Source organism: Onychomys torridus, chromosome 18 (assembly GCF_903995425.1).
Source record: "Onychomys torridus chromosome 18, mOncTor1.1, whole genome shotgun sequence".
In the NCBI taxonomy this organism is placed as follows: Eukaryota; Metazoa; Chordata; class Mammalia; order Rodentia; family Cricetidae; genus Onychomys; species Onychomys torridus.
In genome coordinates, this window is record NC_050460.1 from 28222997 (window position 1) to 28249884 (window position 26888).

The 26888-nt window shown below is 40.1% G+C and overlaps 1 protein-coding gene across 1 annotated transcript in view; it reads right to left on the reverse strand.

Annotated features, from left to right (window-relative positions):
- Window positions 1-26888, reverse strand: part of Prim2 (DNA primase subunit 2) — a 224475-nt gene that overhangs the window by 76694 nt on the left and 120893 nt on the right. The window contains exon 8 of the mRNA XM_036167828.1: window positions 11177-11244. Within this exon, the coding sequence (XP_036023721.1) occupies window positions 11177-11244 (68 nt within the window). The remainder of the gene's footprint in view (window positions 1-11176; window positions 11245-26888) is intronic.

Here is a 26888-nt window from a genome sequence, read left to right on the forward strand (position 1 = left end):
ACACATGCATCATGGCACTGATGGAAAGCAGTTTCCAAAGAGGAGACGAGGGTCTCTGCACAGTATACATATACCCATTTTTCAATCACAGTTTTATCCACTTTGGATATTTAAAAAAAAAAAAAAACCCACTCTGATCACTTAAGCTAGGCTATTCAGCCATTTAGAAAGCAGACTCCCCTGCAGTATGGATTTGTTGGTGTGAGTAAGGACCCATCATTTCCCACTGTGAAGGACATCACCACTGAAACCACAATGAGATTCTTTCTACAGCTAAATCCCTGGGAAAAGGTATCTTCCTGTGTCAGTCCAGGTGATTTTCTTGGCAGTGACTCCAAAGGAGAACACAATCAATAAAATTCTGCCAAAATTGAATATAAATCATTTTTCCACTAGCATGAATTTTACTCAATTTGATTTTTAAAAAGTCTCCTCAGAAAACTCTTATCAGACAATGTGCAGTATAATCTGTATTTGTGGGTAGCAGGAGACACAATAATAAAGTGGGAAGCAGACTGCAGGTAAGTGGTACCCCAGGACAGCTGCTACTTCCCTTCAGTTGCCCCGCCTTCCCCACGAGGCCCACACCACCAGTAAACTTCTTCCCCTCCCTCTGCTCTTGCTGATAGTCTGGTGGCCCGCGTAAGGACTAAGTAAGGCTCTGGGACAGACTATTCGGCTCTGGTTCAGGATACCCGAGACTAAGAAAGGGTGCCTGCCAGGGCAATAATGAAAACTTAGAAGCTGAAAGAATGAAGTCCTGAGTGGATGTATAACATTGACATGAAACTGGCACCAGGGACCCCAATGCCTCAGGCCCATGGGTGTAACCAAGCCTTCCACAGAAAAGGCTCAGGGAAAGGGCAAAGTCGTTCCCTGCTTGGAGTACAGTTGTTGGCCAATGGCTAACCCTTAGTTAAAACCAGTGTGCAAAACCAGCAGCAGCAGCTTCCTCCTCCTGGATGACTACAGCCTGGGACTGCTCCCTACAGAGACCCTACTGAGATTAGCCAACCCACCCCCATGAGGTGTGCATAATCAATGCAGGGAGTTTCCTCTGCCACAGCTGGGCCCCAGCGGAGCACATGGCCCGCCCAATCCGAGCTCTTCTGCTCCTGTCTGTCATTTCTTCATTCCCATCACCCCATCAGGTCAATCCCTAAACCGTGCAGGTCTCAGCAAAAACGAACACGCAAAGTCGATGGCTATCTTTCCATTCCCTTACAAATAGCTCCCAGAGTACAGAATGTTTCTGAAACTAGTCTCCTGTTGATGGCATTCTAGGACTATCCCATCACAGCTGTTCACATATATTAAGGATACAATGTTTCCCCAAGTTGTGTAGGTTTCTCTGTCCAACAGTAGCAAGGGTGGGTGGTCAGGCATTGGGATGGAGACAGCTAATGAGATTTTTACTAAAAGTCAGTTTAAAGAATCACATAATACATTTTCCTTTAATCTTAAAGCAGTCACTGAAGTATCATCCTGCCTAAGGGTTGTTTTGGGTATTACACTCCTAACAGTTTTGTTACTTAAATTACACATCTATGAGACTCAGTAAGTCCCAGAGTACTTATCTTCTGTGGTCACAGGAATAGAAAGTTCTGTATCCATACAACAGTCTTAAGTCACAAAAACAAACACACAGCTCCAGCTAAGGTAAAGTACGGAGCATCACCTTGGAAAAGACAAAAAGCTCTGTGACTCTGGGTCCTAATTATCATCTCGGGGGCTAGGGCAGGTACTTGGTTAGCATGAGTGAGGTTCTGGGTTTGACACTCAGAGTAACATCAACAAACTACCATCTCATTCAGACTCTATATTTAGTAACTTTTTAAAAAGTGTATGAATGAGTGAATGGCAAATGTTTTCTATCATTCATTCATCCATCCATCCACTAGATTCACGTGGTCATTGGGGTCTTATAATGACAGTCACTATTTTAAGTAATAGGGAAACAAAGATAAACAAAATGAACAAATTCTTTACTCTCAGAAACTGCATTCTAGACAAATACTGCTCAAACAAATAATTAACTAAAAATGACTGTTCCTCTAGTTGCTGTGGTTGTCTTATTTATGTCTTCTGCTATTGACAATGTTATATAAACCTGTGATCCATCTCCTCTGAACACTGCTATGTTGGGGCCAAACTACTTAAGTCCTTCAGAGACACTGAGAGCAAGCCATACCTTCAGACTGAGAACTCTCAGCCCCACTATTTAAAAAGGCAGTTCTTCAGTTGTAAAATCCAAGCACTAGATAGCTGTATGTGACTACTGGCTGCTGGAATGAACAGCACAGGTACAGAGCATCTTCCTTGAAACTTCAAATAGCATGTACCTTATTTGCAGTTGCTAATTAATGTGTTACAGTAGGCGCTACAAAGCTTTCTCGGGCCTTTTCAGAATGTCATTTCCCCTCTCCTCATCATTGCAGACTTTGTTAGAGAGCTTTGGACTGACCCAGCAGAAGAGAATGGACTTTATTACTTAACTAGAGGCCAATATTAGGAAAAAAAACAAACAAACAAACAAACAACAACAAAAAAAAAACTCTAGAATAGGAGATTGGTTAGTGTTTCTTCCCCACATTCCTTTCCCCTGATCACACAGAAACTAAAGTTCTTTTCATACACACACAGAGTAGCCTCAAGACTGAGAAAAGGAGAACAGCTAAGCAAAAGACAAAGCTGCTCTGCCCTCCATTGAACACCACGTAGACATTCAACATCAGAGCCATGAAAATCAATTTCTCCTTTGTTATATTATCATGGCATATGTGAAAGAACTGTTGAAAGTGTAGCCACTTTACAATCACATACAGGTATCTATACAGGTAAATAAATATACACATAAATATAATAAAGCCAGCAACAACTGCAGTGGGAGCAAGAATGAGTTCTTCCACTGATTTTCAAACGTGACATGTTATAACTGCATATTCTACTGAACACACTAAATGGCATTAAATTCTTTTAATATTAATTTTTAAAATTCTGTGTGTGTTTGCGCACACGCACGCACATGCAGAGAAAGGTACAAGAGCCCTGAAGCTGGAGTTACAGATGGACATGAACCACCTGATTTCTTGAACATGAAATGCTGGACTTCTTGAGGAGCAGTGCCTGTGATTAACTGCTAAGCCACCTTTCCAACCCTTAACTTCCTAAAGAGAGCCATGTGCACACAGGACCTCTGCTAAGACCTTCCACTTTCCCTTCTCTCTTCTTGATTAGGCATGTACACATGTATGTGTGCATAAATTTTGCTTCTTTTCCCCCTAGAAAATATTTTAAAATTATGGAGCTATATCTAGCAACTGTTTTGTACCCAATCAGAGTATCTATTACAGTACCTGTAATACAATGAGTAACTTCTAACAAAATGTCAACTTTTAGCAAATATATTCTTACAAACATATGATCATTACTGATATAGATATGGAAAAAACATCATTCTAAGGTTATAAATTAAAAAGTATACATTCTAATTTATTAATTTCTTATACAGACCCCAAATAACCTTATAATAATCTTATTAATTTGTTACACAGACCTTTGTAATTATCAGTGAATGAAAGCTTGGGTTGATGCATGATTAAAGGAGATAAATAGTTCAAGGTCCTGCCAGAGACTGAGAACAGGTGACAAGGCAGAGCTAGCAAACAACTGGTGCTTGTGTGCACCACAGTAACAAGGTTTTCATTTCAGACTCTGACTGCTGTAAGCCCTAATCTGCTAAACCATTTTCTAGCATTTACTTTCATTTTTCCCACAATTGACATGAATACCAATGCAATGTTCTGATTTGAAAATGAGAGCTTATTCGAAGAGAAAACACTTCAGTTTATCACTATGCCTACTAGGAAAAGCTTTCCGCAGAAGCTGCCTGTCTGACATAAGATTAGTGACAGCGCATTCTTTAAAGGAGTAAATGGAAACATGTGCACATAAAGCAAATGTACTGCAGTAGGAACAGGAATCCTATACAAGCAGTTATAATAATATGACATGATAATACAGTGTAAGGAAGATGATTTCATTACTTGAAATGACGTTAAAAGATCTGTATCTTACGAATTTAGGATGCATTAAAAGTTAATCCTTTGCACATAACACTCCTCTCTACTATGTTGTATTAAGTTCTAATTAATTCTTGAACTGAAACAGGATGATAAAATTAGAAGAAACAGTATAGCAAACACAGTTTTGTGGTGATATTTTGTTGTATCCTAATAATATTTGCCTGAAGATCAGAGGACAGAATAAGCCACTGGATTAAACATAGAGGACAGGCAGTGGTAGCACACACCTTTAATCCTAGCATCTGGGAGGCAGAGATCCATCTGGATCTCTGTGAGTTCAAAGCCACCCTGGATACATGAGGCTGATTCAGTCTAGGAGAGAAACAGAGCCAGGTAGTGGTGGCACACACCTTTATCCCAGTACTTGGGAGTCACCCACCTTTAAGATGTCATGCTTCTGCTATCAGTATTTGTGAAGCACACACGCCTTTAAGCCCAGCATTAGGAAGGAAGTGCTATGGCTGGGCGGAGAAAGGTACATAAGGCGTGAGGAGACAGGAACTAGAGGTCTTTGGGCTGGGAGCTTTCCCGGCAAAGGCCCCTTTTGGTTGGACCCCTTCCAGCTAAGGACTCAGGATTTGTGGTGTTGGCGAGGTGAGTAGTGGCTTGTTCCTTTGTCTCTCTGATCTTTCAGCATTAACCCCAATATCTGGATCTGTGTTTTTATTATTAAGACCATTTAGCAATTTGAGCTACACAGTTTTACAATTATTTATTCTTCAATTAAAGACAAGACATTGAATAAGAATAACTATTAGATTGATTAGTAACATCCTGCCCTCCTCTTTTATCTTAAAGTGGAAGGATGCAGGGGAAATACATATACCATAGAGAGTCAGTATGATCGGGAACAACCTGATCCCCCCCAACCCCACCTCCACACACACAAATTCCCTATGCTAAAGTGGAAGGACACAGGAGAAATACACACATTATGGAGAGGCACTACAGTATATTTAAAGGGATAAAATCTCTCATGAAAATTCTTATATGTAAAACCAGTATAAAGTTTTTGTCTCTAATCTCATGCTTTCACACTTTAAATTCTAAGTGATATATTAAGTGGAAATCGTGATTATTATTATACACCCATGCTCGCCTGAAGGGCTGGTGGGATGGGCCAATGGGTAAAGGTGCTTGCCACCATCTTAACCTGAGTGTGATCCTCAGGACCACAAGTAGGAGAGAACTAGCTCTTGCGTGTTGTTTTACCCACATACATGAATAAGCAAATAAACGTGATTTTAAAAACTCATACCACTTTATAAATATGATCCCATGGGGTAGCAGGGTTAGAGCAATAAAAGATTCTCATTTACGATGAGTATGTAGATTCATGGGAGCATAACCAGAGATCTTTGTACAGCTCAAAAATAAATGTGTGCTAAGCAACCATGCCTGGAAAACCAATGGCAGAGGTACAGGGTGACAGTGAGCTCACAAGGAGACGCAGCTCCTTAGTGGTGGAGCTAATGATGCATGGCTTAAGAAAAACAAATTATTCATACAAATCTTCCCCCATTGTAGAATTTTGTGGGGGGTTTTGTTGTTGATTCTCTGGTTATTTTGATTGGTTTCTCAGCAAGTCAACGCCAGTTTAATTTTCCTAACTGAAGAGGTTTCCTAATAGGAATTTTGAAGAAATAAAAAAGTAGTATCTTATGAAATATTCATTCATCACCCTTCTTCACTGTTTTCAAAACAGGGCCTTGATCTGTTGATCACATGGTTCAAGTCATAACCTTGCCTCAATCTCCCAAACCCTTGGTAATACAGGGACCATCACTGTGTCTCTCTCCTCTGAGAAGACTGATGTAGTTTTAAAGAAACTAAGCTTTCATAAAGACCACTTTCTCTAAAGTTCTGTCAACTTTTAAAGACAGAAACAAAAGTGTCCACCTGCTATTCCCAGAAGGCTCTTCTGAACAGGAACTGGCATACTACGTTGATTAGCACTTTGCAAATGCCAACCAATCTGAGTCCTTGGTCCTGTTCACTCTGTACCCTCTCAGGCTTCCTCCTTTGATTAGTTCCCTCTAACTCCCATAATCCTTTTCCCTTACCCTGTAAATGTGTCTACCTCTGCAATCATAACAATAACAACAACAACAACAAAAAAAAAAAAACCCTAATACTATCTCCAACCAAGAAGCCCATGAGTGCAGCCCCCCTTCTTTCCCTGCCCTTAGAATGAAGCCCTAGCAAGAGAAGTGTGGACGCCCTGTTTCCACAGCCTTGGTTCTTCCTTATTCCTTGGCAGAACTCCGATTCCCAGCTGTAGAACATTGTGGCTAGTTTCTGGGTTACTTCATTGGCACCGTTTACTTCCAGACTAACTTCCCTGTGGTGTGTGACCGTGCTCTAAGCTTTCCTTTGCCGCCCCCCCGCCCCCCCTTCTCAACCTTCCTAACACCTATGACCCTTTAATACAGTTCCTCATGTCATGGTGACCCCCAAATACCAAGTTATTTTGTTGCTATTCATAACTATAATTTGCTGCTGTTATGAATCGTAATGTAAATGTCTGCTATGCAGGATATTCATATGCAACCCCAGAGGGGTTATGACCCCAGACTGAAAACCACTGCTTTAGTGCCTTTGAAACAATATCCTCTCAGGGTGCTCCAGGCACTCAGGAGATCTCTCCCTGGTATCTTTACTAGTTTCTCTTCTAACTCATCTCCCATTCCCACGCTGCCCCACAGAGGTCAAACACCAATATGCTGTGGACTCCGCTCAAGTTATTTCCTCTCCTCCTTTGCTCTCTCCACTTCAGTTAGCTCAACCGTGTCCCTGACTGTAACAACCACCTGCAGAGAGTGACCAGCAAATATTTCTCTCCTTAAAATCACCCTCACATTGTAGGTCTGTATCTAGCTAGTCACTAAACATATCCTCTACATATGTCTTACAATTATTTCAAGACTAAATTGTCTGAAATTATTCATTTGACAGAGGCACAGTCTCCTCCTCTACTCTATTGTTAAAGACAATAGTCTACAAGTAGGATTAAGGATCCTCCAATCTGAGCAGACAACTTAAGACACTACTGAGCTAGAAAGTACAAACATTAAAAAGCAAGTGAGCCTTGGTACCATCATTTAAGGAAATTACCCCATGGGGAAACAGTTAATTAATAAAGCTGTGTGCCTTGGTATCCAGTTATAATCAAAAGCTTAGCCAGTTTTGTAACCCGTTAATGTGCCAGTCTGGGATGAAATCAAACCTGGGAATTCCTGGATAACAAACTGTGCCTCACTTTTACTGACTCACATAGCAGGCAATCAGTAACCAATAAATGCTACTAACGAGTAAAAATAAACATACTTCTACAAGATGCTGAGGCACGTGCTTTTCTGTATTTGTTTTAATAAGAGAACTAAACTCAGTGAAAAAATATAGATATATTACATCTTCAGTCTCAATAAAATATATATACATAGAGTTAAGAAATGGCCTAGAATATCAGGTTGGCAAATTCTGAGTGACTAAATGCTTCAAAAGAATTTAGCAATTCCTCTATACTGTTCCTTTTACTTTTACAGGTAACTAGATAATCTCCCAAATGAGATTTATTGACAAATTTAATTAAAATGCTCTTCAAATGCTATTCATCTTTCATCTTTGATCATTAGAGTCACCAAAGTTAGAACAAATAATGATTTCAATAACACCTTCTAAAGTCTATCTTCTCTAGGTCACACTTAAATTATAAAGTTCACGTAAATCAATGATAATTTATTTTTTTCCTAACAAGATTGCCATTAGAATGTCTCAAAGCAAGTGATCATCTTTCTCATCATTTTTTTTGTTTTTGAAACTGAGTCTAACGCACCCTAGACCTGCCTTCAGCTCACTATATAGTAGAGAATGATTTTGAGGTTCTTCTGATCATCCTGACTCTGTCTCCCAAGGGCATATGGCACACCCTATTGATGTCACAATGGAGAGATCAACCCCAGGGTTTCATGCTCACTATTAAAGCACTCTACCAACTGAGCTACACCCTCAGCTCAATTCTTTGCCACTGACCTTAAAAAAGGAAGATAAAAGAAAATCATCACATACTTGACAGCCAAAAGACAATCCAATATGCTTGAAAGGCACACATTTCGTAGGATTACTTTGTAGAACAGGAAGTGCCAAGCTATGCACACCAGCTGCCACCCTACCTACAGATGTCTCTGACACAGTAATAAAATGAGAAGCCATTTGGTTTAATAACAATAAAAAAGCAACATCCATTCCTGGTTGCCTAGCAACCAGTCATGAATGAACTCCACAGAGAATAAAAGCCCTAAATGAATGTACAGTCTGTGCAAGTTTCAAGGACTCAAAGAGATTCAGTAGTTAATCTAAATTCTAGGTGACAATCACCATCCTGAGATAGAAGAAGGAGAATCTATCATGACTGCACAGAATCAAGTATTCACTAGAGCTAAGAGTCAACCTCTTTGACTTATATTTTGAACCAGCAAAATATTTGGGGGAAATTTGTTTCTCAAATATAAAAATTTCATTCAGGAGAAAAAAGAAAGGATAAATAGCATAACTTTCACTTCACTCTGCAAACACATAGTACCTACCTCCTGAGTGTGGGGTATCATCCTGGCTACTGGGCGGCAGGAAGACAATAACAGCATCCAATTCTCTAATGGAGGTAGCCTGGGATAAAGAAACTACCTACCGGAAGGCATCTGGGCCAGGCTAAGGGAACTACATGACCAGAGAACATGACACCTGAACTAAAGAACAATCAGTCATTCACCAGGTTACAGTTCTTACCAGCAGGGCATCCAGAGCAGCACCAAGCTCAGGCTTCAAGCAGAGGAAACGGGGTTGAGGGGAGGGGCACACAGACATAGAAGAGCTAGGCCAAGAGCATAATCCCTTCTGGCAGTGATGTGAACTGTACCAGAGAGAAGAAAGCATGAGCAACACTGCCCAAGCTAGTGAAGTAAGAGATGCTCTGAAGACAAAATCCAAAGACTGAACAGCATCCTCAAACAAGGTCTAGGTTTCCTGACCAGGAACACAGCTCTAGGAATGAAACAAGTATGTACAAGATGCATGTTTCCCGGCACCAGAAACACTAGTCTTAGTCACATCCCACACCTCTACCCCCTAGAATCAATTACATGAAAAAATGAAAATTAGTGACCCAGAGGGAGAAAAGGAAAGGGAAGGGGGCAGCAAAGAATAAAAACAAAAACAAACAAACAAACAAACAAAAAAACAGAATGTAAACTTTATCAGTGACAAAGGGGAAAGCTTGAGAGAGAGATGGCTCAGTGGGTAAGAACATTGGATACTTTTGCACAGGACCAGGGTTCAATTCCCACACTGATGCAGAGACTCACAAACTTGAGTAACTCCAGTTCCAGGGGATCTGATACCCTCTCACACGCTTTGGGAACATGGTGCAAAACACATAGAAATGTAAAATACTCATAAAATTACATAGAATTAAAACTACAATAAATAAATATTTAAAAACTCAAAAACTAGAAACCCTAAAGAGAAACAATATTCTTGTTGACTATTCAAGTATTGTAAAGGTAAGTAGGCTAAATAAAAATGTAGAGAAAACTGCTTGAATCAAATATAACTGAGTTACAATCTTTTATACTTTAAGTACCTGAGATCAAATAAAGTCATGAGATGCTATCAATAATTGAGTAAAGAATACAGACTGTTAATCTCACCCTAAAACAGAAATGGATTTAAAAAATGTCTAAAAGCCATTCCTCACGAGAACTGAGGTGCATGTGGCCACAGCAGCATCTTTATGACTGACTGAATTATCATGCAACAGCTTCCTGGCTAATCTGCCTCATTCAAGGCTAAAGCAGCCTGGGTATACAAATGTAAGTAGAATAACATTTTGAAAAGAAATACATATATTCTGAAATCTTTAAATTAGTCCATACATTTTGACAAAGTAATTCTGCTTCTGAAAGAGTATTCTAATGAAATAACCTAAAATACAGATAAAGGCAAAAGTTTACATAAGGTGAAATGACTAAGCTGATGCCATCTTGTCCTGACTCTATTTCGTGTCTGTCTGGACACTTCTCAGCCCTCCAACCCTCAACAGCCACAATCACCTTGGCAATGCTTTTGGGAATGTCTGTGACCCTGACCATGGTTCAGCCATATTAACCAAAATAAATGATGTTTGTGAAAGCTTAAATATAAAACCAAAATAGCTAAGATGACACATAGATCAAAAATAATTGTCATGAAGTGTGTGGATAATATGGCTGAGCTTTGCAAGAAAATAAATGCTACTAGGCAACTCCAAAGCCCTCATTGCTATGACCCCACCTTGAGCACCGATGCATTGTGGGTTTTGTCTTTAAAAACACTGTACCCCTGAGCTTGGGTACCAAGAGACATCTTGGAGGCATAACTCCACTCTTAGTTTGGCCATTAATAGGACTCATATACTTTTAATTGGCTTAACCAGCATAGTGTCCTTAACTATCTCGTATGGATCATTTCAATGACATTACTGCAGGCAAAAAGAACGAGAGATGGCCTAACTATGTTCAATATTGTGATAATTATACTATAATACAACTGTAAAAGAAAATTTTAATGCAATCACTAAGAATGATGTTTTTAGAATGAGTTCAATAAAGTGACAAGCCTCATGTCTGTGGTAAATGGTAAAAAGTAAATTCAATAAAGCCATTGTTTCAATACTGCAGTTTTAAAGAGCATAAAAGGAAGAAATGTTATTTGTGAATAGTAATGACAGATTTTTCCTTTGCCTATAGTTTGTTTTATAAATACTGAAGTTATGTTATTTTTATATTTAGAAACAAACCTCATCCCTTCATCAATTCCAAATTAAAGTATACCTTAGCTTTGTGCTTAAGTAAAAAGCACATTAATTTTATATTTTTCCATTAAGTTGGTCACCTGTACTCAGCTTGATTTAAATGTAACAAATAGTTTAAACATTTTTGCTGAATGAAACGAACTTGCTCAGCATTCTAGAACGAGGATAGCAAGTATTCAAGTTGATGAACAGAATTCAAGCAAATGAGAAACTGTAATTGGTTTAGCACTGAAAAGTCTATTACCTGAGGTGGTTGAGCAGAGGCTGGAGCCGTTCATCCGACTGCACAGCAGGCAAGGACCTGGCTGTTAGCTGAAACAGAGGAAAGGGTCAGACAGGTGGCAAGGAAGGCACTGTAAGCAAAGGAGAGCTGGGTGAAAACCAGCAGGCAGTCATAAACACAAAGGGCACTTCTATCCTTAAATCAAGGGATTAGTCATTCATCGGGATTAAATAACTCCTGTGTCTCCAGCACTCAGGAGGTGGAGGCAAGTGATGGAGGGCTCAAGGCCAGCCTTTACTACCCAGAGAGAGCCTGTCTTAGAAAACAAAGCTAACTACACCTTCTTGAGGACACAGAATACATTACTGAGCTTTGCATTAAGAGAAAGCCAAGAGCCCTGTCTGAGTCTGTACAGAAGCCTCTACTCACAAGCACATTATCTCTGTAAATAAACTGGAAAAAGTTCTAAACATTAAAATGTATAAAACTTAATTTTACAGTATGATTCTAAGATAATGATGTCATTAAGGAGAGGGACTTCCACTATGGCTAGGCAATCATGAAACTGGAATACACACAAACTCCCCCATAATTTCCTTAAATTTTAACAACCAAGTACATCTTCTAAGACTCAAAACCAACTAAAAGTATTTAATACTAAAGTGTGACCTCAAATTAATCTAGGAGACCAAAACTGAAAGGCAAACTCTACTGAAAAGAATTCATCTGACAATTCACAGAAAGGAATCTTCGGGAAAGTAAAGGACTAAAGACATCCTTCAGTACTATGTAGAGTATCCTCACTCCATTGTTTTCATATAAGAGTTCCTGAAAACAGAAAACAATTTATCAAACCAACTTTTTATACTGTATGAATAACAGAGCTATAGTTAAAAATATTAAAATATTCTAATGTAAGTTTCAGAGTTGGGCTGTATAACTCAGTGGCAGAATAAGTCCAAAAAAGAAAAGACCAAAACACTGTACGACACCATTTAATTTAACAATGTCTAATAATGAATAGCAAGCATTCTGAGTTTCACAAGTCAACAATCAACAGTCATCAATTTAAAATACAATACTGTGACACAAAAATACTACAGTTTTAACACAAAAAGATTTTTAGTAGTCATGAAAAAATGTTGCCTAGTATGTCATCACCAGTTATCAAACTTTATAAGCAAACCTTTAGCACATCCTATCATGGAATCTTTAATGTCAAATCCCTCTGCAAAATACCACTTTCATTGTTAAAGAGACGTCATGTCTCAGATCCTAAGCTATTCTCTAAAAATGATATTTTAAAAGCCAATTTTCTAAGAACAGAGAAGACAGGCTGGACTTTTCCAAGCACTTGTCAATTTCCATAGCATGCTTCCTAATTAAACCATCTTTTCTAAATGAAAACAGACAGACACCTCTCCACCACACCACATTTCCTAGACAGCTGTTCACTCCAATGGGGGAATTCCTTAAATAGTCCTTCATCTCAATTCCATCCTCCACTTGCTTTTCCCTGAACTATTAATGCATTCCATTCACTACTGTATCTGCCTCCCAATTTGCTTTCCTCCTAATTTATCCCACACTAAAAGACTGAGGTTTTCAAATTAAGAGTTAATTTCTTCTCTAACTAAAATCTGCCAAGAATTCTCTCATGCTTTCAGGTTAAAGTTATTGCAGTGATTTTACACTCAAAATTTTCATCTTGGGGCCACAGTAGTGAAACACTCAACCAAAAGTGAGAGACCAACTCTAGTTCCAACCTGCTACACAAGATACACCAAAGAGTCCCAGGTAGAAAGTTGTCACAGCTAGGTGTCTAAAGCAAAGCAATTCGATTTTGAGCTTCTCTACCAGGAACTTAATTGACTGTCATGGCGAAGCTAGGCTGTCAACTTGAGCTATCTGGGAAGAAGGAACCTCAGCTGAAGAACCATCTCCATCCAACAGACCTATGGGCTGCCTGAGGGCACTGTTCTTGATTGCTACTGTGGTGCTGGTAGTTTAAGAAAGGTAGAACAACTTAACGTGAGCCAGAGGGAGCAAGCCAGTAAGCAGATACTCCCACTGCCTCTGTTCCAGTTTCTGCCTCTGGATTCCTGTTTTGGATTCCTGCTCTGACTGACTGTAAGCTGTAAAATGGAGTAAACCTTTCCCTCCCCGGGTTGCTTTTGGCCATGCAGTAACAAAGCAAACTTGGACAAATATCTACCAAGAATGATTTCTAAACTGGAGATGGGGTCAAAATGTTTTCCAAAGGCTGTCCTTTGCAACTTGTAAAACATTTAGCACTTTCAAAAACAGTGCATGGTTTTGGGTTAAGGAGGGGTGGTAATGACCCTCTATCCCCAAACTGGCAGTAGACCCATACACTGACTTCAATGACTACTGCAGCTGTCATTAAGGGACTGCCAGCTTCACAGATGCTCTTCAAACTTCAAAAGTTTGAAGTACTATATTGGCTTCTTTTCTCCATCCCACCATGTGGCTGCCACAGCCCTAGCAATAATAACTAACAGATGTGTAACAGAACTAGCTACAGAATGGTGACAAGATCATGCAACTCACTCTATTAGCTGATGAAAAATAAAAGCATATCTCTATCTGATCTTGATAGGTAAAGGTTTTCAAATCCCTGCTTTCAAGAAAATCAAATCCAAATCAAAACTAAATGACAATGATCAGCCTTCCCAGAAGGCAATATTCTATCAGACCAAGATGTTTATTAGACAGTTTAAGCATTTTCTCTACAAGTTAAAATGAATAGCAAGCTAATAAATTTCATTTACAAGTTTGGTGGTTGTTTTTTTTTTTTTTTAATAGAAACACACACAAAAAAATGTTCTGTATGAATCCCAGAAGTATGCCTATTTCAAGGGACACATTGTTGGGGGATATCTGATCACACTGTGAACCCCAAGTTAGCATTTGAGTTAATTAAATAAAATTAATCTTGGGTCAGGAGGCTGAGAGGGTGATTAGTTGACAGAACGTAATCAGAGACCATCAGAGGGCATCTGGAAGAGATAGAGAGACGCACCAGAAGTAGTAAGGAGGAGTGTGGAATGGTGAAGCTTTTTGTAGCTTGGCAAGCATGCCAAGGGACTGATTTTCCTCCCCTTTGGCTTTTTTGTGACAAGGTCTCCATATGTAGCCCTGGGTGGCTTAAAACTTGCTCTATAGATCAGATTGGTCTCAAACTTGAGGCAACCCTCCTGGCTTTATCTCCAGAATGCTAATATTACAGGAATGCGCCATGACAACTGGACTCAGTGATGCTTAGATAAATTTTGTTTTAAAAGATTGATACTGGGCTGGAGAGAGGGCTCAGCAGTTGCACGTACTGCTTGCTCCTCAAAGGATATGAGTCTGGTTCCCAGCACCCACAACAGGACAACCACCTGTAACTCCAGTCCAGGAGCTCACGTATCTGTAGCCTCTGTGGGCACCTGCGCTCACATACATATACCCACCAACAGACACACAATCTTAAAAATAATAAAAATGAATCTTTAAAGATTGGTATCATTGTGCAGATCTCTCATAGAGCCCATGTTAACACCCAAGATCTGGACACACAACACAAAACACTCTTCTCTGGCACACCATCAATCTTGACTCATCCTCACATGGCCTGTGGGAGTGGTGCCTGATCCTGAGATGCTTATATGTCGCCTTATTCCCTCACGTCTCAAAACGGGGCCACCGTCTGCAAGCTTCCCTTCACCTCTGCAGTTCAGAGTTCAAGATGACCAAAGCTTTCCTTCTCCATAGCTGGGATTTCGCTCCACCACCACCTCCACACAGAGGCCTGCCCTACTCAGCCCTGGAAAGCAGCACTGTCAACTGGTATTCTATTTCCCACAGCATGCACTCTGTCTTTCATTCCCTACAAAAAGCAGGAGCTCCACCATACAGGCATTTAATCTCCTGCCATCACTTTCCACCAGTGCTGAGGACGGGTGCAGTGGTCATGCAGTGGAGACAGGGGGCTCTTCCCTCTTAGACACTTCCAGGCGAGTGGTTCAGAAAGTCTGCCCCAGGCAATGATCCTGATGGCCTTGTACTCTAACTCCACTAGCAAATATAACTTACTATTCAGAGGGCCATATACATTTTCCCTTCCATTTCTAGCTTAACAGGACATCTAAAGTCCTTCTTTAAATATAGCAAGTGTTCCACAGATGAAGGCACTGGCTGGTCTTGTGTTAACTTGACACACAAACTAGAGCTTTCTGAAAGGAGGGAAACTTGTGAAAAGGCCTCCGTAAGATCTGGCTGTAAGATCTGGCATTTTCTTAATTAATGATTGATAGGGAAGGGCACCGCCTATTATGGGTGATGTCATCCCTGGGCTGGTGGTCCGGGTTTTATAAGAAAGCAGGCTGAGCAAGTCATGGGAAGCAATCCAGTAAGCAGCACCCTTCCACGGCCCCTGCATCAGCTCCTGCCTCCAGGTTCCTGCCCTGTGTGAGTTCCTGTCCTGACTCCCTGTGTTGATGAAGAGCAATATGGACATGTAAGCTAAATAAAGCCTTCCTTCCCAACTTCCTTTTTGGTTTGGTCACAGTGTTTTAATCACAGCAATAGAAACCCTAGCTAAGACAAAGGAACTGTGGCTTTCAGGTTCAAAACTCAAATTATGGGTGTAGTGTAAACTCATAAAACCTCAGTATGTGTTATCTAAGTGCACAGAAATGTAAAATACATTACACACTATGGAGAAACTACCATAGTTCTCTCCGTTTACTTCCTGGTTTGGACTGAGGGGGATTTTGGTCACTAGATAATTGCTACAGATAAAAGAGAACTATCAAGTGAAGACATATTTTTTTAACATTATTAAAAGTGTAAAGTCTTTCTCAATGAATAAAAACAGTTTTTTTTAAAAAATCTGGGTATGGCTCAAAGGTTAGAGTAGTTGCTGTTCTTCCAGAGGGCCTGAGTTTATTTTCCAGAACCTAAATCAGGTGGCTTACAGCCACCTATGACTCCAACTCCAGGGAATCCAAAGCCCTCTTCCCACCCACTTAGGCACCTGAACTCAAGTGTGTACGCCCTGCCCACTGACACACTCATTTACGTGTAAGTTTAAAAAATAAAATGGATAAGAAAATGTGAAAAGACTGAGACAACTTCAAAGCATGTCAGAAGGTAAGAGTCAGTGCAAGCAGCACCTCTGAAATAGGGTGAGGTAGATTTAAGTACAGAAATGGGCTTTGCCTGGAGACCAGTGGTGTCAGATTTAAAGTGTGTATTTCAACATCTCTGAGGACGTGATTGTAGTGCTTTCTGCTACACAATAACTTTTTGAAGGAAATCCAAAATGTTTGTCTCAGAACAACCCTATCCCCAAAGGACACTGGATGGAAACTGAAATGTAAATAGTAATTAGAAGATTAATTTACTCAAGGATTGGAAAGCTTGGATAGAAAGCATGCTTGGCACACGCGTCTTTTAAACACATGTGGGGCATGGCAGCACACACTGCTAATCTCAGCACTGTGGAGGGGGAGGCAGGAGGACTGGGAGTTCTGCCCACCTTGACCTACAGAGTGAGAAGACCCTGACACCTCACCTCCCCTGACACCTCACCTCCCCGCCGAAAACAGAAAACTCACAGCGACAGAACACACAGAATAATATGTAAGTGTACCTTCCACTTAGATACAATCTCTTCAATATAGCTCAAAATAGAGGTTGGTCAGCACGGAAAGAATTAAGCAATAGAAGGTTTTTAAATTCTTTTGCTCAGAAAGCAATTTGATATTTATCTAGGAAAAGGGAAAGGAAAGGGCACAAATCACTAGAGAAGTTTTCTAAGTAACATTCTCTTCCTTTCCTCAATCCTGAGAACACTCCAAAGCAATGACAGTCTATCCACTTTGGGTGTCTCCTGGAGGTGAGTTCTGCATACATCTGTGTTTGAAACACTTAGGGCAAGGCAGGGCAGTGTCTTTCCAGTAGTGAAAGGAACTGAGCAGGGCAAGCTTAAACAGCAACAAGGGGGGCAATTAAGAGTGTGGCACCCTCAGGGACTCAAGACAGACAACCGCACTGTGGCTGAGACACTGTGGCGGAAGAAGAAAGGAGGTGAGCACGGGAAAATGAAGCCAGCGTGCACCACAGAACTCGGTGGCTAAGGACGTGGAGGACACCAGGAAAGTGGGCAGACAGGTAAAACAGTGGCTAGACTGCCTTTTAGAGCCAGCCTGGTGGCCCACACTTAGTCACAGCAATTGGGAGCTTGATGCAGGAAGGTCAGGAGTTTATGGCCAGTCTGGCATACATGATAGCCTGTCTCAAAACAGTCAATTAAACAAACAAATTAAAAGAGCTGAATTCAGAACATTTAAATTTTTTTAATTAAAATTTTAAAAAAATCTGAGGCACTGATGAGATGATTCAGCATTTAAGAATACTGGATGCTCTTTGCCTGGGATCCAGGTTCAGTTGCCAGCACCCACATGGTGGCTCACAACCCTCTGTAACACCAGTTCTGGGAGTCTGGGCACCCTCTTCTGGCCTCCACAGGCATTACATGTATGTGATAAACACATACACAGAGAGAGGGAGGGGAGGGCAAAATAGTCATAAACATAAAATAAGTATTTAAAAGTATCTTGGAGATAACCAAATATAGCATGGACCCACAGTCCAGTGAAGGTTATGGGGCTAAAGACTTAGATGTAAATCTCACCAGCAAGTTCACAGCACTAGAGGTTATGGACTGCCTGATCTCCCCAGACCAGAGATGGAGCAGGGATGTAAAACTGTAGTTTACAACTGTCACTCACTACCTAGGAATAGTCCCTTCGTGACTAAGATCACTATGACCAATGACAAGAGAAAAGTGTGAGTTTATTTTTAACGTAAATTTTATATAAAATGAGAGGCTCCATGGGTAGCTGTTCAGAAATATGACTGGAGAAGGGGAATTACAATGGAAATGACTGAGAGAGAGGTTTAGTAACATAGACTTGTAGATTCTTCACTGTGCCCCTGGGTCTTCAGAGACACATTCCTTTTCTACAGGAGAGTGGGGAGGGTGCTTCAGTAATGATAGTGTTATGGCCTGCTGGGGTGGGGGGACAGCAAGTCACCTTCTTCCCTCTGTTTCCCCAAATGCCAAGGTAGCATGTTTTGGAGTAGAATGTCCTAAACCCCATCTGCTCCAACCATATACAGGAAATAGTGCTTATTTATTACTAGTACCTACTCTGGATATGGAATGGGAGATTAGAGATCTGCTATCCTTAGTTGAATAATAAAAGAAATGAATTTTTTGCTCCAGTGGATTTTAAAGTTTATAGCACAAATGAAAAGCAATTACATCTGGTAGAGAGAACATGAAACCAGCACGCCCAGCATTCTTTTAGGGGAGGAGGCTGAATCTGAGTAAGTGAATTCTACCTTGTAGGAAAACACTCTGGGTAAAGCATTTCATCTGCAACACTGATGTTCACTGCTACTCTTGAGAGGACTTTGTGTCAGCCAGCACTGGCTGCTCTTGAGAGGACCCAGGTTCGGTTCCCAGCACCCACATGGAAGCTCACAACTGTCTGTAACTCGCGTCACCCTCTTCCAGCCTCTAAGGGTGCCAAGCATGCACATGGGCAGTTGCATACATGCAGGTACTCACCTACTCATGAAAATAAATAAAATCTTTCCTCAAGACAACTGTCAAGGGGCTCATAAGGAGACTGTCAAAAGAACATACGTCTCACGATTTTCCAAAGATAAGAGTGCAAAGAGGGAACATGAATAAATGAGGCGCAAACACACAGTCAAATCTACTAAGTGGGTCTTAAAGAGACAACAGGCACTTTAAAACCAAAGGTGGTTCAATCAGCTGAAAATGAAGAACAAGGCAGCTCATTTTAAAATAATAAATCACTCCTCCCTGACTGCTCACCTAACACTGGCCAAATTAAAACACATAAAAATGGCGACAGGAAAACAGAGCTCACTTGGAAATATTGCTCAGTGTTGTTCTCTGGTGCCTTTACCCTCTACCAGTCACTTCTGCTTTCTTATAAAACTCCAGAGAGATGAAAATATCTACTATCAAAGGAGAACCCAGACAGAAATCTGGGGTGGATGATGCAAAGTCAAGCACCATGTTTCATTTAACATTGTCTACTCAAATAAGCAGAACAGTATTCTGTACCACTGAAACAGGACAGAGGCATTGGAGTATCTTTACAAATGATATAAAGAATCAAGTTTAAATTTTTAACTAAGGAAAATAGAAAATACTTATCAAAATATCGGCACATGTTCTTCAATCCACAGATCTGGAATGACCCTATACATCCTGTTGTTTCCTAAGAGTACCAAATAAGAATGTTTTCTACTAAATTAAAGATGCATGGATTATGCTTTACATTGATCTTAAAAGACAAACGATTCATTGTTCATTTTCTGAAACCAAAAAAAAGGCAACAATTTTCCAAACAGTTCTCACAGTAACAAGGAAGATGCAGGGCTAGAAAAGACAGGCTGTTCAACAGAGCTATTGTTTTTATTACTGGGACAAAAGCAGATGTCAAAGAAAATTAACTTTTACAAGCAGCTGCTCTTTTAACTTCATTGATTTGAACAGAGCAAACCCTGTGTCCTTCTGAACTACATTCTCTTCTAACAGCAATGGATCCCAATTAAAGAGCCTACACTGTGAACTTCCGTGTTCTATTTCCACTTCCTTCTGTAGCCAAGTTTGTTCTCCTATCTCAGACTCTCCCTCGGCAGGTCAGACTGCTCCTTGATAATCAGGACACCTAGTGCTCGAACGCCCACAGAATTCACTGGTTTTCACAGTGCTTGTGAACAGGTTATCTCATGGATCAGCACACCAGAGGCAGCTTATCAGTCTGCAGCTGCACCTGGAAATTTCCCTATCTGCTGGTCACCAACATGATTTTCAATACCAAGGCTCAAAAACTGGCAAATGACCTTGCTGAGCAAAAGAGATTCCATCTGAGTTCTAAACACGCCACGTTTAACTTCCAAAGAATAGTAAGCACTACAGAGGTAAGAAGATGTTTCCAATTCAGGGGGCTGGCTGACACTCACAGACTGAGGGAAGGAAGCCTAGACCCATGCAAGCAGATATTCCAGCTCTCGGTTTGGATGATGGGGCCTAATGTGAGAGGAAAACAGGTATCAGGCTACCCTGAGCACCACAGCATGTTGCTATCATTTATAAACTATAAAACAGGTGCTTGTGTAGGAAGAGAAAGGATAGGAGAGGTAGATGGAGAGGGCACACATGGGTCATGCACTTTTCCCCATAAAACTCTTTCAACTTTGAGAGGAATTTTATAATATAGATTCAAAATTCTTAAGCTACACCCAGCAGTTTCCCCACTGCTGAACTTCTGCTGAACTCGGATGCTCTCTTTCTGCCTCTTCCCTCTCCTCCTTTCTTTCTGATTGGGGAGTAAGCCCAGGGCTGGTACTTGCTAGGCAGTGCCCAAGCTCACAATCAGTCTTACCACCAGACTCCTCAAGAACAAAAGAAGAATCTGGCACATGAAATCCAGGATGCCCCATTCTTCCTACCAACAACCAAGAGGCTGAACTGTCCACTTTCTAGTGGCCTAAGAGACTCTTCTTCTGGAACAAGGACAGAACCACACAAGTAACTCTCATTGTTTTTCCATATATAGGGCACTCCCCAAGAAGGTAGTGTCTCAAACTGGTCCACCAAAGGTCACTGAACTTCTTAGTAGCTGAATCACCATCTGTCTCAGCAGTAGGACAGTTGCCAGCCCTGGTTCAAGCCCCAGCAAAGCCAAACAAAAACAACAACCTTGCTTCAGTCTACTGCCGCAATCTTTATACAGATAAACATTCTGCACTGCTTCTAGAACATTGCTGGGGAAACAATGCCACCATGACAGCTTTGGTGACTTAGTCTCTTGTAGATTTCACACATCTTATTACTTTAAAAAAAAAAATTATATTTTCACTTTCAATGGGCTCCTACCAAAGAAGTTCCTGATGGATGGAGAGTTGGCAGAGATGACTCTGAGTCTAGGTATTTATCACAACTACTAAGAGATAAGAGATCTACATCTGGCGCTCAATGTTTGTGGTATGAATTCATGAAAAAGCCTCTTGCCTGTGGCCTTGTGAGCCCCAGCTCAAGCCCGAGCTACACTTGGCCAGTTATGGTGGTGCTCGCTGGTTGGATTTACTGAAGAAGGCAAAGGCAGGAGGATCCTGAGTTTGATACCGGCCCAGGAGGCCTGCTAAGGAGAAGCTATGGCCGGCCGGCTGGGGACTAGCTACAAATGATGGCAGTGGGACCATGGAGGCAGCATCCTCTGCTCCAAGTTGCAGGCTCCTTCTCATTGTGTTGGTGACTGCAATGATGCTGCTACCTGGGACAAAGGGTTTACCGCTGATGGTTCAGAGAAGAATTACCAGGACCATCGTGTTACCAGAAAGCATCAACAAAGGTCAGTTTGGAAAAGTTTGGCAAGACAAATGGTGGGGAGAAATTGCTGTGAAGATTTTCTCTTCTAGGAAAGAACGTTCATTGTTCCTAGAGACAGACATTTATCAGACTGTGATTACTCCAAACCACAGAGGAAGCACAAAAAGAGAACCATGACCATGCCTAACAGTGACTTTGAAATCTTCAAAAAGATGACAGGACCCCACAACGATGATTCCACACAGACTATGGTAAAGCCATTAAGCTGATTAACACCTCGGAAAGATTGACTTTGGACTACAAACTGCTCAGGACAATTTTGAGATGACTGGCTGAGATGATCCAGCCTGACAGACTACTTGAACAAGGACTTGAAACAAGCCCTGCACTTTCTCACTATGCAGTGGTTGGACAAATGATACAGAACTTGTCAATTAACCCAAAAATAGAGCTTTTGTTTAAAAAAGAAAAGGAGACTACAGATATGAGGTAGATCACTGAATCTACCCTGAGGAAAAAAAATAAAGAAATAATAGGATAAGTGGGTAGATCACTGAATCTACACTAAAAAGAAAAGGGAAAAATATAAAAATGACAAAAGGTAGATTACTGAAGCTATTATAAAGAGAAAAAAGAGAGAATATGGATATGATCAGATAAAATGGTCAATTATTGGATCTACATTTAAAAAGCAACTACTTGTTTTAAATAGGATAAGTAATGAAAATTTTTTTGTCTGAGTTTATCAAATGTTACTGGACTGGACATTGATATATATAATGGAATTTTTCACCTGAATCTGTCAAATGTTAATGGACTAGACTTTGTTAATGTAATTTTTGACTACATATATATATTGTATATACTTATTGGATAGTTTTTCTTGTATTAGTTATAACCTTTTTTAAATTTTAGACAAGAAAGGGTAAATGTGGTGGTATTGTGTTCCCCAAAATATTGTGCACCCTAATAAATTTATCTGGGGTCAGAGAACAGCCAGCCACTAGATACAGAACCAAAAATGGTGGCTAGAAAATTGGTCAGAGCAAGCTATAGCAGAAGCTAGGTGGTGGTGGTACACGCCTTTAATCCCAGCACTTGGGAGGCAGAGCCAGGTGGATCTCTGTGTGTTCAAGGATACAGCCAGCATGGTGACATGTGTGTATTCAATACATGCCAAGGTCAACATATACACACAAATGAAGATAGAAAAGTATACTGTACTCTGTTGAAGATAAAACGCCATCCAGACTTTTCAATCCTGTTATTATGTACCATTAAATAAGACTTTCAAGAAGGCCTTGTTTTATTACACATTTAGAGGTAACGTCTTTTGATATTACTGAAAAATATGAGTAAAACTGCACATTTTGAATGTTTCAACAAACACATAAGGATTGAAATAATCTCTTCCTTCCCTGTTTTCTTCATCTTTTTAAAGTAAAATGTTTAAGAATGATTTCAGTTTGCACATTCTATAATATTGAATAGATTTTTATCAAACTTAAAATCTTAGTTTCTGAGTATTGACATAATATTCAAAAAGATTCACATTTTGAAGTAGCAACCTGAAACATGCACACTGTTTTCCATTTCTAAACTCCACAACGTGTGCAGTGACATGTAACTCTTCGGTAACACACACCCAACCTTCTGAACTTAATTGTATTGACACTAATACAACAATCAGCTCAATGCCAGTGTAAGCAATTTAGTAAATCAAACAGGCACACAAAATTCCACTTTCTAAGTATCTTTTTCTTATCTCTTGTTTTCAGGTTATGACCTTTTTCTATTTTATGTCTAATAATATATAAATTCCATGGTAGATAGGAGGAGGAATGTTAGTCTGAAAAGGTTTTTAAAAAAAAACCTTACCCGCTAGTTTAAGCATTATATAATAATAATAATAACAATAACAATAATAATAATGTAGCTATTATGAAAATGTACTTGCTAATCTAATAACCCAAATCAATGACTCCCTTCTTAAAAGTGGAATGGAGCAGAATTTGGACATTCCAGATGGCAACACAGGCGTGAATTGTGGGCCTTGGTGACATGTTCTAGCAGCACTAACCCATCCACCCACAGTATAAAATCAAGAATGATGAGGATGAGGTAAACAAACTGTCTTGAGAATAAACATTTGTTACATCATATTTGTAAAACTTTGGATACCAAAACAGCTAGTTGAGACTTTAAAAGACCATGACACACATTTGACTGACTACTTTCCAAAGACATTATTTCATACTTTCTGGCACAAGAGATTTGATGGTGTTTGATGGATAGCCAGACAAGCAAAGGACAAGTCAGAGCAATTGCCATCCTTTATAGCTGACATTTCCATGTTTTATTATGTATTTTCAAAAGAGAGAAAATGGGGGGGGGGAAAATCCATAGGCAATGTTAGTTTCAAGAAATCTTACCATACGCAGAAAGCTCCAAAATTTATATTTTGAAGCACTCACTACCCCTAAGTTCACCTTATTACAACTGTGGAAAATATCTGCACCACACATTCTTTACATTCTGCTTCCTCCGATAACAATTTTTGAACAGATGAGACACCAGATCCCCTGCACGAAAAGCCAGTCCTAACTATTCAAGTTTGCCTTTTGTTGGCTATGATAAACGCCATGACCGAAAGCAAGCTGGGGAGGAGAGGGTTTCCTCAAACTTCCAGGTCACAGTCCACCACTGAAGCAAGTGCGGGCATGAGTTCAAGCAGGAATGGAAGCTGAAACCATGGAGGGAAGCTGCATGCTTGCTGACTCCTTCTCAACGTGCTTGCTTGCTCGTTTCTCCCTCCCTACTCCCCAAGACAAGGTTTCTCTGTTTGACAGCCCTAGCTGTCCAGAACTCGCTTTGTAGGCCAGGCTGGCGCAAACTCACAGAGATGTGCCTGCCTCTGTCTCCCGAGTGCTGGGATGTACCACCACACCTTGCTTCAACTAGCCTTCTTATCCAACTCAAGACCACCTGCCTAGGGGTAGTAAGGACTACAGTGTGCTAGGAACAATTATCAGTCAAGACAATGTCCCACAGACACGTTCACAGAGTGACCTAGGAAAACTCCTTCAGATGACTCTGGGCTGCGTGCACTAGACAGATGAAGCCAACTAGGATATTGACTATAAAGTTTGGCTTTTCCTACTCTTCTACGTGTGCCCCTCAGTTTATGTATTTTAATCAAATATAAGAGAACAGCAGCATAAAGTGGAATTTGCCCTACTAAGAAACTGCAATAATGTTGTAACATGAAATACCAAATACTTCACAAAATTTTAGAGTCATTTACCAAAAAACATCTATTTGCCACTGAGCTATTTTTCATAGCTCAGTGTAGTAGCACATTACTTTAATCTCTGCATTTGGGAAGCAGTGATATGTCTTTGAGTTAGAGGACAAAACTGTCTACATATCCAGTTCCAGGAAGTCAGGGCTATACAGTAAGACCCTGTCTCAAAAAACAAACCTATTTTAAAAAACAAAGATAGATAGATAGATAGATAGATAGATAGATAGATAGATAGATAGATAGATAGATAGATAGATAGGCAGGCAGGCAGACAGACAGACAGACAGACAGACAGACAGATAGATAGATAGATAGATAGATAGATAGATAGATAGATAGATAGATAGATAGATAGAGATAGGCAGACATACAGATGATAGCATCATGCAAAAGTCAGCAGACATTTGTTATTAAAAACACACACTGAGAGCATACAGGCAGCAAAAGACTTAAGGAAACTGCATTTGCAGCAGCAGACTGGCTTTTCACTATGCTTTACCTAGCTGACTTTTGGGCAGGTACAAGGCGAGAATGTATACAACATTCACTAACATAAACAAGAGCAACCTGGAAGGGAAGGAAAGGCATTCAGTTCACTCTGAACTGCCTGTCAGATATTCGGACAGAACTACCTGGGCTCATGAAAATAAAACCCAAATTCCAATCAGTATCAGAAAAGTCTGTAGGCTTTTATGCTTTAGCATCAACTCTACGCTGAGAGCTAGCATGAGCCAATGGCATTCTGCAGCCTTGCTGCTCCCTTACATTATCAGCATCAACCAACAAGTACCACTGGTATCCAAGCCCAAAAGTCTGAATGAAATGGATGGTTTGAAAGCAGCTGATAAAAGTGGTCCAAGCATCATTTGCTTTAGCAAGGTACTAATGATGAAGTCTGTGCTGAACACATGTGGCCACGAGTTCTTGATCACATCCATCCAGTCATGTTAAGGTATAAAACATATATACCTAATGTCAAAACCCTCACATAAATACCTCAATGGCTTTGTACACTGGCATACTGAAATATTTACATATGAAGCTAGTTAAAATATTTAAAATAACTTTATCCTTTACTTTTTTCATGTGGATAGTAGAAAACATGGCCTGTGTTGTATTTCTACTAGACAGAGGATCAATGAATATGATGTCTGTCCACCATACAAGCAGAACTTAAATGGCAGGAGCATGAAGAAGTAAATTAAAGAAATAATCACTTGTGAGGTGGAAGATAGAGTTCAGTGGCAGAGAGCTTAACACCATGTGTAATAACAAGGGTTCAACCCCTGCCAGAGGCTAGGAGGCTGCCAAAAACACCTGTGCTATGTCCTACTTAAAAAAAAAAATTTTTTAAAGGCTATTTCACAAATACAGATTTGAAAACACAACTCTAAAATGTGCTCCAAAGACAACAGAACACACAAATCCCCCTAAAAGCAAAAAGAAGTGCATTTCTTTAATGAAAATAATAGTAATTTCTAAATATTTATATAAAATTTTAAGGCCATGTATCATGATCTACCACCCAATAGCTTTTCTTCAGTTATAAAAGTTATAAAGAAAATACAGCCCTTGTTATACTGATACTTAAACAGAATATGAACTTATGAGTTATGAAGTTCTATTATATACTATTCAGATGATTTGCTTCACCTCAGTGTGCAAAATAACTGAGGACTCAGGTTGAAAGGCTATTTACCTGACTTGTGTTCCTTTGTGGATGATCTATTCTTATACTATAAAAGCTCTTAAGATTTTCTTGGTGCTGAGATTCTGAATGTCACAGTATCCTGCCATGGTGTGGGTGTTTTCACCCTTCCTGCATGGCATTTATGGCTCTTTCTATATGATCTATATGCATTAAGTTCCTTACCTCAATACTAGGTTTTCCATAGTTAATTTTCCCAATTTGTTCATTTTATAGGGTCTTCCTTTATATTACTTCTGTCCTTACTGCTGGGTAACTTATGCTTATTGTGTTG